The 13,960-nt window shown below is 36.9% G+C and overlaps 1 protein-coding gene across 2 annotated transcripts; it reads left to right on the forward strand.

Moving 5' to 3' along the window:
• Positions 1-4,066: 4,066 nt before the first annotated feature.
• On the forward strand, positions 4,067-13,630 carry LOC137861706 (fatty acyl-CoA hydrolase precursor, medium chain). 2 transcript variants are annotated; one of them, XM_068693102.1, is made up of 14 exons: positions 4,067-4,273; positions 5,042-5,246; positions 6,085-6,229; positions 6,765-6,898; positions 7,211-7,364; positions 8,267-8,368; positions 9,331-9,435; positions 9,570-9,620; positions 10,139-10,279; positions 10,365-10,451; positions 11,486-11,633; positions 11,839-11,970; positions 12,349-12,421; positions 12,862-13,630. In XM_068693102.1, the coding sequence occupies exons 1-14, from the start codon at positions 4,204-4,206 to the stop codon at positions 13,037-13,039; spliced, it is 1,725 nt and encodes a 574-aa protein (XP_068549203.1). In that variant the 5' UTR covers positions 4,067-4,203; the 3' UTR covers positions 13,040-13,630. The 2 variants fall into 2 exon arrangements, with proteins under 2 accessions (XP_068549203.1, XP_068549205.1); XM_068693104.1 differs by lacking the exon at positions 9,570-9,620 and having other exon boundaries at positions 4,068-4,273.
• The last annotated feature ends 330 nt before the right edge of the window (positions 13,631-13,960 follow it).

Genomic DNA, 13,960 nt, shown 5'->3' on the forward strand with positions numbered 1-13,960 from the left:
TGTGAAGAAAAAATGAAACTAAATAAATAAAATATTTATCCTCTATAAATCGGTTTTACAACTTAGTTTATTTCTGACTGTTGTGATACATAGTCTGTTACAGTAGTGCAGTGCTGGAATTAAGACTCCTCTCAAATGTTAGAAAAGAGAAAATAATCTCTACTACCTCCATTGTTTTATTTCTAAATTTAGCAATAACTACTTTAGAAGGATCAGCTGTGGTAATATAAAGTGTAAGCTTTCTGTCTTCTCCTTGGTTCTTTACATTGTGCACCAGGCTGTTCTCTGTGCCTCCAGTCAGTTCCAGGTTCTCTGCCCAGGTCACGGGCCTTCATTACTAGCACTGGAGAGAGATTCATTTACCAGAATTACTCCAGTGCTCTTACTAGCTGATATGCTCTTGGACTGCCAAGAACAAGTCTTAACACATCATTTCAGTGTTGCAGAGATCTTCTTTGCCATGTCATGTTGCTTCCTATGTCTGACCCCTAGGCTGCTCCAGCTATCCCAGCCATATTCCTGACCATACTGCTACCTCCCAGCAGCATTATGCAGCACAGTAGATCCTACAGGGATGTCCACACATTTGCCCACCCCACCCCACGATTTCTTTAACCTGTATTTCTGGAATAATTTAAGATCATTCCCATCTAGTCTAGTCATGTCTTACAGTAACTGCCTGGACATCCCTTCTTTCTGAATGACTTTATTGGGATAAATAGGGTGGGGTTTCCTATGTCATTCTGCCCGTGTTCTGTTGCCAGTCAGAACTCAGGAGATCAGGTTAGACTGTTAGCATAACTGCTGTTTTGGTAAGTGAGAATTCCTGGTAAGCATCTGTCCATTGTCCTTTGTTTTAGCTAAAGTGTTTTGTGAAGGGAATATAATCTCAAAGTAGTCTTCAAAGATTTTCATTGTATACATAGTTCCCCTGAGGGGCTGTACCTTTCCCTTTAAAAGGAGAAAACCAGGCAGCATTGTATGTCTATGTACAGAATATATGCTTGTGTTGTACACTGCATGCAGACGTGCAGTGTAACTGGCTTTTTACATACAGGCACAACACTAAAATGACTTGCACTGGAAAATGTGAAGAGATTTTATTCCTATCTGCTTAGGTGTGAGTGCTCTGAAAATCTGTCCCATCCCAGAAATGTTCTGGTGAGAGATTACCATGTGCTGAAGAGAAAGTGTTACAGCTGTAAAAGCTCTAGCTTCATAGACAGTCACTCTTAAGTTTTACATGCTCCAGGGATAAGTTTAAAAAAAATAAAAATAAACTGACCCTGTTTTAAATGCGTGTTTAAACATTTCTACCCTGCATACTTGAAGCAAAATGTATTTGTGAGCTTTTTTTTTTTTTTTTTTATGGGCCTATAAATGTGGTATTTGTCTCTTTTTTTTTGTTGTTGTTGTTGTTGTTATTGCAATCAAGACAGGTAGCAATGCATTAATGTATAAAGAGGCAAATGTCATCACAGAGCAGGGTTTTTCTGGCTTGGTCCCTGACTTGTGCATTGCTCACTGATTGAGGGTAAGCTGCAAAATGTTATTTCTTAAAATTAAATGCAAAGCAGTCTTAAAAAATTCCACTTGCCAGGTATGTAGCACTGTCTCCAGATTCCCCAGATTTTGTCTATATCACTAGAATAAGTATTTCCACATTTGCAGAGGTATGTCCTTTTTGTAGATCCATACAAAGGTCTGTAGTCAAGGTAGTAAAGATCTAAAATCCCATTTGTTTATTTTGTCATGTAAATCAGGTCATCACAGTTCACAGATAACCTTTTGCACTGGTAGTAATTTCTGGATGGCTGATACTTTTGGCTTTCAAATTGTACATCTCTGGGACCGTGGATGGGCTATGAGCTGAGACATTTTGCTTCTTGAGCAAGAAAAAGTGAGTAGAACAATGAAAGATTGAAGAGTAAAGCTTGGAAAATAGAATAGTAAATGAAGGGTGAAAATAAAGGAAAAGCAAATTGTAAAGGGCAGATTTTTAGAAAACCAGAAAGAGCAGTTGGTAGAAAATAAATTATTTATGGAAATTCATAAGGTTTGTTTTAGCAAAAGGAAAGAGCATTGAGCAGAGTGCACTGTTTGGCTTTGTAGCAATGGACTCCTCCTGTAGTTGGGGGGTTGCAAGTAGTCGAGGCATGCATGCTCTTCAGGATGGAAGCCAAGTGTTACAAGCAGGGATTCTTGTAGTTTCACCTTGCACAGAAACAGTTTACCCATGCTAGGAACCAAAGCAGTCCAAGGACATTCTGAGGGAATTTGCAACAGTATTCAACCAGGCAAACAGGAGAGCAGAGTTTACTTCTATGGAGTACTCCTGCCCTTTGCTTCCAGGAAACCTTTGTCACACAAATAAGGTAGGAGGTAGTTTATGCTAAAGTCCATTGCTTGCAGTCCAGGTGCCTGTTTCCATTCATTGCCTTTAACAGTGCATACATGGATCAATACAGCACGGACTTTACATACATAACAGTACAGACTAATGCCAGCCCAGTTTTCGTGGCATGAACTTTACTCTTGAGAAACAATACAGGAAAAAAAAGACTCTCAAAGGACATTTATAAATCCATAAACATTCTACAATGAAGTTACAGACCACATTATTTACTTAGAAGCTCAAATGTGTTATCCCATTTGCCAGTGTGTACTTGCACTAACCATACATTCCAAAACAGCTGATAAGCCATCTAGCATTGGCATTAACAGTGTCGCGGCTGCATCACAGAGCTGCTGTAGTACAGAGGGCAAAAGTCTTCTGATAACGGAGTAAATGCTTAAGATAATCAGTATGCATTGAATATACACATCTGGAACAAGCTGCCAATAGTTTGTACCCCGAGCAGTCCAGTTTAAAGTTGCCTGGATTTACCTATACAAGCTGTAAATCACACCTGTACAGACAAACTTAGAATCTAGAGTAAAGCATCTTTTCAGAGTGCATGAACACAGCCTGAGCACACAGGACCACTACAAGTTTAACATACGTGCTCAACTAATGTAATGACTGTGGGTCTTAGGACACACATAGCTGAAACAAAGGTGTGGGCACTAAGATAATGTTTAGAAATGCTCTCTCAGACAACTAAGAATTACAATGCCATAGAATTACAAAACAGGCTTTCTGGAACAAGAGCTACTGACTCTAGCCAAAATAAATAAATAAATAAATAAATAAATAAATAAATAAATAAATAAATAAATAAAAGAAAAAAGCAAAGCAAGGAAACATAGAACAAACACAACTACCTAGTTACATAGTAGATAATCCCTTTTACTGATAATTTCTTTTATTTCTATTCATCTATCTCTTGCCTTTTTTTCATATCATGCCTGCGTGACAGACATAAGTTCACACAGAAGTCTCTAAACTCTCCTGATTTCTTCATAGGGATTAAATGTGGGGTTACTACCCAAATCGTTTAATATTGCTCCCGTGCTACAATAGTTGAGAAAGCCTCTCTTTAGTATTGCAAAACTCTTTTATTTTGAGATAAAAGACAAACATTCCTGAACGCACAGGACTGAGTGGTAGGTGGAGTATCCACCCTGCAGGAAAAGCTGAGATTTTTCTAGTATTGCTTTTGTCAAAAAATATCCCTTTGTGAGATGAAAAATCTACCGATTTTTACTTCAGCAAAGGCACTTTTTTCAGGATTATTTTTTGGATTTTGGTCTTTGTGGATATGCTATGTGTTACATATATTGAAATGAAGCAATTACATACTAAAATGAAGTAAATGTAATAAAATAGTAGGGTAGTTTTCCTGGTTTCTTCAGTGTGTAGTGGGAGATTAAGTCCTAATTTTTCAAAGATAGTAGTGTTATTGTAGCAGGAAGAATCTCCTGATGTTATGAGGACTATTTACAATGTATTTTAAGGCAAATAGTTGAGTCCTGATACTCCGTGAATAAGATTTATAAGAAGCGGCGAGAAGCTAGTATGAAACTTCTGGAGACATTCTGCATATAGGTCTCGCTGTTCCCATATACAGACAAGCTGCTGCACACTCCCCTTGAAGGGAGTGGCTTACAGTCAGGGCAGTTGCTCAGGCTGGCCACTGTTGGTTTGGTTTCACAGCTTGAGAAATGCTTTAACTAATCAGTGTTTGTCTTGCGTAACAGTTATACTTCACAGAGTATTAAAGGCAATACACCGAGGAGGTAAATGTGTGACTTGCATGCAAAATGGCAACTGAAAAGAACACGCTGCTGTCCTTAATTCTCACTGCTGGGATTACAGCACTTGTAGCTACTGGTAAGCCTCAGAAATGTTTTTCACTGTTCCCTTCTGGAAGGAGACTACCTATGGGAATCCCAGCCTTCTTTGAGGACCTGGGTGCCCAACCTTGCTGCAGAGAAATTAAGTCTGAATAGCAAATAGTTCTTCATTTCTTCTTTGTGATCTATTTTCAGGCATTTGTCTTTGTTGTTGTTTTTACAACTAGTAAAACTAAATTCCTCTTGCAAAATTTTGTCTGCTGAGTCAGAGAAGACCAAAATATGCCATGTTTTTAATTAGATACTGAGAATTTTCACAGTGATTAACATAAATCTTACCTAAATGTTTACACCATTTGTATATGCCAGACTATTTTCAGGTATATTAGAAGTTTTTTTCTTTTGTCTGTATCTACTAATGAGAGTCCCAAATATATATTGCGCATTCACAGATCCATTTCTTAAAAAGGAAATGCCTTTTCTTAATGAGAGCAGTCTATTGGACTTTTAACAACTTGGATCAAATGGATTACGATCTACACACAATTACTAATGTGTGTGCATAGTGAGCAAATATACATGATATACCTGAAGCAGATTATACATACAAACACAACCAGAATGAAGGCTGAAATGTTGTCATCTATAATGATAGAGTTTGTTGAAACCTTATGTTTGAAAATAAGTTGTTTAGGAAAAAAAAAAAAAAAAGGTATATATTTAGGTAGCTAAATTTCGTAGAATTTTTTCACTTACTAACCAACAGACCACTCAATTATCTGAATTTTGTGTACACATCCCCCAGGACAAAAAGCAGAACAACCAGAAGTGGTGACCAACTATGGGAGTGTCCGAGGGTACCAAGTCAAAGTAAATGCAGCTGAGAGGAGTGTCAATGTCTTTCTGGGACTTCCTTTTGCTAAGCCTCCTGTTGGACCATTAAGGTTTTCTGAACCCCAGCCACCTGAGCCATGGAAAGGTGTCAGAGATGCTGCTTCCTACCCACCGATGTAAGACAATGAGAAAAACATTTATCTTCTTCATGATTTTATATTATACACAGTTCAAGGACACTGATACGCAAGATGGTCAAAGTCCACAAAGATAAATTTATTGGTGTCATCTCACTACCACCTGCAACTGTTACAATGAATGCATTTCTAAAGATATCTTTATAAGCTGCTCTTTTTGTTAAAAAGTGCTGTCTAAATGGCATCAGCAATGAACTAATATGGATCATCACTTGATCACTTGATCAGTAATGTTTTGGGAGCATTTGGCCATAATGTTTATAAACTGTGTAACTTTGGAGCAGAAACAGAAAGAAGCTGAGGAAATGCTGGAATAAAATATTGGAAGAAAAGAATGCTCAATGAATCACTTGCTTAATAGGACATCTAAGAAACAGACCAGTTCTAGACTATATTATAAATATCTTATTCCACTTGTACTAGCGCCCTTCTTAGAGTGACTCAAGCCTGATATCTATAATTACAATACAAAAAGCTATTGCAGATGTAAAATAATTACTTTACATTTTCATTTAAGCAATTTATAGCCATATCCATTTGCAGGTATATTTCTGTAATATTTTGAAACATGCAAAATTATATCTGCCTGTCACTGTGTACTGCTGCAGACCGTGACTTCTTTTTACAGAGCTTACTAACGCCAAGTCAATGGAAGAAAATATATTAATGGTGAAAAAACATTTTATGTTTTCTGTTTCCAGCAATCTAGAAATGTACTACAGATTGGTTTCTGATTTGTACTTGGAGTATATAAAAGCTATGCTTTGTACCACTGAGGTTTTAGTTATTTCTGTTGCTTTTTTTTTCTTTTATTCAGGTGTCTACAGGACAAAGTATTAGGACAGTATTTTTCAGATGCTATTACTAACAGAAAAGAAAAAGTTCATCTCCAAATATCTGAAGATTGCTTATATCTGAATGTATACACACCCATTTCTACAGAAGAACAGGAGAAGCTGCCTGTAAGCAAAATCATTGTAAAACCTCTAGCAAACTTTACTGCTTCTGTGACTTGATGGACCAAATTGAGCCTGAACTTGAAACTTCTAAAAGCTTCCTAAAGATTATAACAATTTTACAGCAGATCTACAACCTGTACTATATGGAGACTTACAGGTGCAGTTCTCTAATGATGATCCAATTACACACTTTGCACCACTAAATATTTAATTGAGCTTTAGCAGATACAAAAAAAAAATAAAATAAAAATCCCATTTTACAAGTAAAATCTTACTGACACTTTACATAAGTAATGTTTGATTTCCTCAAACAAACAAACAAACAAAAAGTGTGAAAAGTCACGGGACACTGGTTTAATTTAAGTATTTAATGAAATCAATGTATGTTGTAAGGCTGCTACCCTCCATTTCAAAAGACTTCTACTGTCTGTGAAATTTAACCTGAAAGTCTTGGGAGTGAAAGCACAAAATACTGTATTTAATTTATATCATTGGAGCTCTTACCTGTGCTGAATTGTTTCTGCTTTTTCCTTTCCAGGTCTTTGTATGGATCCATGGAGGTGGATTAGTTTTTGGAGCAGCTTCATCGTATGATGGTTCAGCACTAGCAGCCTTTGACAATGTGGTAGTTGTAACAATTCAGTACAGATTAGGTATTGCTGGATATTTTAGGTAAGATATTCTATCCTAGTTTTTGCTAAGTGATTTCCAAAATTATATGCACAAATCCTTTGTGACAAGGCATGGAGAATACTTGCTTATGCAAATAAATTATATGTGTCTTAATTACACATGCAAGTTGGGAACAACTTACAAGTCCCAAATCTGCTTCAAAATCTGGTCTTGCCTGATACTCTGATCTCAGCCATTTCTTTTTAAGTTATGCAGAGAGGCTCTTTTGCAGCTGATTTCTTATACTTAAGATTGTATTTACTTCTACCTTTTTTCTTACATCGAGCATTTAAACATATTATTTCTTTCTAGCACTGGTGATAAGCATGCTCGTGGTAACTGGGGGTATTTGGATCAAGTAGCAGCTCTCCAGTGGATTCAGGAAAATATCATACATTTTAGAGGAGATCCAGGATCTGTCACCATTTTTGGAGAATCTGCAGGAGGAGTCAGTGTTTCTGCTCTTGTAAGTTCACAAGTCATGAATTTTAGTTAATTAAGGGAAAAAAAAATACAACAAAAACACCTGTCCACGTTCATTCTTAGTGCCTTAATGAAAAATCAGTGAGAGAAAAAAGTAGGGCTTTATAGTAAACCACACATCACCTTGGTCTATAATACAATGTGATAACAATGCAGCTTCTGATTGTTGAAAAGGTACTTTTCATACACAGATCTTGTAGTTTAGACCCAAGATGTTATTCATCATCTCCTAATTTGAGTTCTGGGGTTTTTGGCTTTTGCAAAATTTATCCTTTTGAGAAAAGTTCTCTGAGAGGAAGCCCTGTTGCCCATTTCCTGTATGCTACAACAGTCACTTGTGCAAAGTAACCCAGGTGAGTAGTCATTATATGTGAACTAGACTGGCATTTTATGATACAGTGATGATGCCAATTTTTTACATCAACACTGATTGATTAATTGATTAAGAGATTCTTCTCTTCCAGTCTCTCACAGTTTGCTGCAGATCACACAGAGAGCCTGGGGTTCAGCAATGAATGCACTTAAGCAATAATTTCTGTTTGCTAACCTCCTACGTTCTGACGAATAGTTGTTTATTCCCTTTCTGTAGCACAGCCAGACTATCCTTGACATAGTTATGTGTTCCATATCTGGCTTACAGTATAGTTCCATGAAGACTTGGAAGTGAGGTCCTATGGAAGTTGGCAGGCTTGAACTCCTTATCCCTGATATTACTGCCAAAGACTTTTGCATAGCTGAATTATGGTCAGAGTCTACAGAATAACAATCTTAAGACATTTGTTTTCAAAGAATTTTGAAAGGCATTTCCTGATAATGAAATTCTAAGTCAGTGGTCAGAATGTAATTCCTGAAACGCTTGTAATGCTTGTTCTTGCTTTTTTTCAGGTCTTATCTCCTCTGGCAAAGGGCTTGTTCCATAAGGCCATTTCAGAGAGTGGTACTGCGGTCAGGATTTTGTTCACTGACGAGCCTGAGGAGCAAGCACAGGTGGGTATCTCGTGGTTTTGTTTTTTATGTTTTTATTTTCTGATAATTTTGCATACCTTAAATGGTTTATTCTAAAAAGCAGCACTAGACCTTTTTCTTGCGAAACTGCAATCACAATCACCAGAGATAGTGTTTCTGTGTGCAGATAATACATACTTAATGAGTCTTTTCTTTCAAAATACGCGAATATCCACAGATGTCTGAGTGAAAGCAGAAGACTGAGGAAGCAGAGAGAGAGAAGGCAGGGAGCAAGCATGAAACGTAAAGAAACACTGTAACTTGTTATGTCTTTAGAAAAAGTTGAGCTGTAATTTTTGGCTGGAAAACGGCACCAGATTCTGACTACTGTTGTCTTTCCCTCCTATTTGATGCCTGTTGTGCTCAAAGAAACAAGACTTTATTCCATTTGGTTATAATTAAAAAGAAGAGCTCACTTCAACCCAATTTTTCACCTGCAAGAAAAAAATATCCAGAAACCTCTTTTTGCTAGTCTGGGTTGTATTAGAGGCAATATTGTGATGAACTCTGTCTCTCTAATGACAGCTGAGAACTAATGTTACCCAAAAAACCTATACATCATTGAGAAAGGTGTAGCATGCTCCGTGTTATCATCTACATGTCAGTATTCTGAATATGGATCACTTGAGCTCCTTTATGCTATTCTGCCTTATCAGCCCAGCATTATATTTACCAAAACAATTACCTTGGTAATTGTATCCACTCTATGAAAATGTTTTGAAGAGTATGTTTGTCTTTCTGCTCAGCCCACAACATGAAGGGTTATGAGAGCTTCCTATTCTCTGCATCTGCAGTTGAAACATATCTGGCTTTGCTTGTCCTTTCCGAGAAATGTAGATTGCCACACACTGGACTCTCAGATTCAGTGAACAGAAGAACCTTCTGCAGGAAGCATATGGATAACTAGTAAATTAAAGCATGATTGTTCTTTTTATTAATTGCAGAGAATTGCTGCTGCAGCTGGCTGTGAAAAATCCAGTTCAGCTGCATTGGTTGAGTGCTTAAGAGAAAAAACTGAGGCAGAGATGGAACAGATAACTCTAAAAATGGTAGGTGAAATTATACTACTTGCATTCAAATGACATTTCAATTTTTTTTCATAACAGAGTATGCTGTAAGTGTATTGTAATATTAGGAGAACTTCAGTTTAATGTAACATCTGACTCTTTCTTGACCTTTTCAGGATACGACAACATTGCAGCTATGCTATACCTCATCTGAAAAATGTGAACAGGTTACTTCCCTTTAATTCTACATGGGTTTTGAGCTGCATGTGTTTGCTGTCATGCTCTACCAAGGGAAGGAAAAGAGCATTTTGAAATGTAAAAGTTTTCCTGGAGAATTTGAACGTTAATTGATATCATGTATTATGTCCATCTCAAAATTTCTTGTCACTATACTGGCTTCCATATTCATTTGCAGTTTCAACACAGAAGTTAGTTCTTCCCTCACTGCTCTGTACATTCATACTGGGATTGAACTACCTAAGAAGTGTAAATTGGATATCACCTACACTTCATGGATATTCAAAATATAATGCTAATCCTCACAAATTTTCTGTCTGGTGCAGAAAATTTGATGAGATAAATTAAGAGAGAGCTTAAATACTATTACTTCTTATATTTTCACTTGGCACTTAATTTCTTTTGCTTTGCATCTATAGTAAAAATGCGAAGATGTTTTCTAGAAGAAAAAAAAAATAGTAATGTACTATTGAAGCTTTCTTTTGTTTGTTTGTTTGTTTTTTTCCAGCCTCCCATGTTCATCAGTGCATCTCTGGATGGCGTATTTTTCCCTAAGAGTCCCAGGCAATTGCTATCTGAAAAAGTGATCAATGCAGTCCCATATATAATAGGAGTAAATAACTGTGAATTTGGATGGATACTTCCTAGAGTAAGAGATACATAATGGTTTTATTCATATATAATTTTGTTAATAAAAGATTTCCTAATAAATACATAGTTTCTTTGTCATGCAGATGATGAAATTTCCTGAATTTACAGAAGGTCTGGAGAAAGATGTTGCACGTCAAGTGTTACAGAGCACATTAGCATTATCATTTAAGGTAAGAAACCATTTCCAGAATAACTAAGTGCTCCTTCTTCACTGGGCTGGTTCTATATTCATACTGCTGGAGGGATATATTTAAAAGTAGACTGTTCTTTTTGACAGCTTCCTAACTTGGGACAATAATTCCCAAACAGACAGCACAGATGGTGTATTCCTGTTGCTGCTACTGATTGATGAACACAGAAAATATTCTAAATTTCCACCCTAAATGCCCTGTCTTTTTTAAAAGGAGTTCTGTGGAAATCCAGGATTAATGCAGTTAGCTAAGCATAGGTCTCTTGTGACATTCAGGATACCCTGGGTTATCTAAGCTATGTATGGTACTGGCAGGTATGACTCAAGACCTGTAGAACATATCGGCTTTTCTGAAGCAGCAGATGGAGACTAGGAAGGATACCCTGAGATGTTTAAAATGGCACTGAGACCTACATTTAGGCACCTGAGGTTTTCCTTCCCTGTAATTTGCAAAGTTCTCACTTTTCTGCTTATTGAGCTCTCCTGAAGCTACCAAACATAGAAGATTTCAGATTATTATGTAAGAATTAAGGACTTGATAAACATAGCCAGTACTTGCAATGGGTCATTCAGAGCCACAGATATGTATCATGAACTTGGAAAGGCAGAGCACAGGCTTGTTCTGAAAGGGAGTAAATGATGGCCATCTGCAGCAATAAATGAATTTTATGAAATCCTGCTGGATTTCTTTTCTCTTAAGAGAGTTATTTCCACAAAAGGGAGAACAGACTACCATTATCTATCAGCATCAGTGACTAATATTTATTAAAGATGTTTGAGGGCATCCTTTGTGATCTTGCAAGCCTCTTTCCCTTAAGAACATCTATACCTGGTAATGGTGTAACTCCTAATTCTGAACTTGGAGATGCACTCTGGCACGGCTGGGGATTTTCTCTGAAAGAAGGTAATGTTTGGGATTTAGCCATAGACACGCAGGTAGCATGCTCAGTTAATGCTGTTACTCCTTTTAATATTCATTGTCATTATAAAAAGTATCTTTATTATTTATTTCAGGGTGCTCCTTCTGACATTGTTGATCTAGTATACAATGAATACATAGGGGTTGCAGAGAACCATGCTCAGGTGCGAGATGGCCTTCTCGATTCAATAGCAGATCCTTTGTTTGTTTTTTCAGCTGTTGAAGTGGCTAGACACCACAGAGGTGAGTCTCCAATTCAGCATCAATTAGAAGAAATGTAGAATTACATCCTTGGATGTGTATGTGGACAGTGTGTATCACTCTTCATTATCAAAAGAACTGATAGTGTGTTCATTTTATCAAAATAGCTTGTGATAAAAAATTATCATCTTTCATGACAGGCATTTTCAACACTAGCACTCTTCTCTTTAATTTTATTTTCTACTAGATGCTGGCAACCCAGTCTACTTTTATGAATTCCAGCATCGACCAAGCTCAGCTGCAGGTGTTGTACCGGAGTTTGTAAAAGCAGATCATGCAGATGAGATTGCCTTTGTCTTTGGAAAGCCATTCTTAGCTGGTGACGTATCCATGCTTGCTAAATAATTCTTTTTAAAACATCGTTGTTATTAATCGTACTTACCTGAGGGCTTTCAGAATAGAGTATCTTTTAGAAATATCGGAACCAAAATAATCATTTTCTGTCTTCAGTAGTAGTTACTTCTCATGAAATCATTCATCTGCTGTTCTGTCCTAGAGCTCTGTTCATGTAAAACTCCCACAGCCCAGAGTAACAAGTAAAATCATAGAATGGTTTGAGTTGGAAGAGACCCTTAAAGATCATCTAGTCCATCTTCCTCACTGTCTGCTACAGAACTGATTACAGTCTATCGGAATAGATTTAACTGATATTTTTTGATTATTTTTTTAATGTTGCTATTTCATCTCTCACTTGCAGGGAATGCTACAGAAGAAGAAGCAAAACTTAGCAGAACTGTCATGAAATATTGGACTAACTTTGCTAGAAATGGGTGAGAATCACAATGCTAATTACAGCTCAAGTTTTGTCTGTGCTGCCTGAAACATAATGGCAATACTTGTATGGTAGTTCCTATACATTTGGCAGAATTTAAGATAAGTATTGAAGCAATAATTTCTATTCTTAATAACTGCAAGAAATAAAACAACAACAACAACAACAACAACAAAACTTTTAAATGAGCCTGCAAACCAAACAAAATAAAATTAAATAAAAATCCAAGAGCAGTGGAGGTTTAGGTCCCAAAGTAATGAGAATTATTAATGTTGACTATTCCAATGATGAGCATTTTGATAAAAATATCCAACTATTCCGGTACTAGAATTACATAATCTGAGCTCCTGTTAGTTTTCTGAAATGATCTCAGCCTGAGAAGTCAGAGCACAATTGATTGGCAACTGTACAGTTAACTTCTCATTATATTGTTTTCAGAAATCCCAATGGAGAAGGCTTGGTACATTGGCCTCAATATGATCTGGATGAAAGATACCTGGAAATAGACCTGACACAAAAGGCAGCGAAGAAATTGAAAGAACGTAAAATGGAGTTTTGGATGGAGCTTACAGAACAAATAATGAGTGACAGAAGAAGAAAACACACAGATTTATAAGAGTTGCAGAGGATCCAGCTTCTTTTTAAAACATGAATTAAAGTCAAATATTAGTTTGTCAGAATGCAGAGTTTAATAATCACTTTCTAACTCACTAGTATGTAATTTGTTGTCATGATCACAGTGAAAGGAGAGATTCAAGGGAAATGTAGAATGGTTGTGGGACTAAAAATCACTATTTAATAAATCACTATTTAATGAAACAAGCAGGGAAAAAAAAACTGCAATCTTGCACTGAGCCAATGCTATCTATACAGTCAATATCAAAACTGAATAATACTCCTGTGAGAAGGGGGAATGAGAGGGGCAAATTGGCAAATATATTGAAATCCGTAATAAATTATGTATACAGAATATGTCTTAAGTGTCAGAATATGTTGTATGTCCACTCTTCTTTCAGAAGAGTCTTTAGTTGTCATTCATACAGCCTCTTTCCACTTTCTTTATGTGGAAGCAGCTTGTAAGGAGCAGAGCATCCATCAGAAAACAGCTGTGGATTGTATGGGCTTGGCATCTCACAAAGGAAGACAAAGTCTCTACCTGTTTTCCTGTTTTGTAAATTGTTATTAATAAATGATACTTTTAATTTTTTGGAACTTCCATTTCTTTCACCTAACTTCTATAGGCTAATTCAAAAATGGTATTGTGAAAGCCACTAGGAAGTCTAAACAAAGAATTTATCTGAAAGTGCAAACTGGGAACTGTGAGGGCTCTTTCTTCCCAGGTGCAGTCAGGACAGGGTGGGACTGATGGGTTTGGCCTTGGGATACCTCCCTCTCCAGTCTGCACTGCCTGAGGCCTGCCTAGCTGCATGGCTGGCTGTCTTGTGCACAAAGTGCTGCATGCAATAGAGGAATGGGCTGGGAACACGACAGAGATTTCTCTAATTTTTGTAAATTTGTCATTTCTCAGCTGTCCAGG

Source organism: Anas acuta, chromosome 10 (genome assembly GCF_963932015.1).
Source record: "Anas acuta chromosome 10, bAnaAcu1.1, whole genome shotgun sequence".
NCBI lineage: Eukaryota > Metazoa > Chordata > Aves > Anseriformes > Anatidae > Anas > Anas acuta.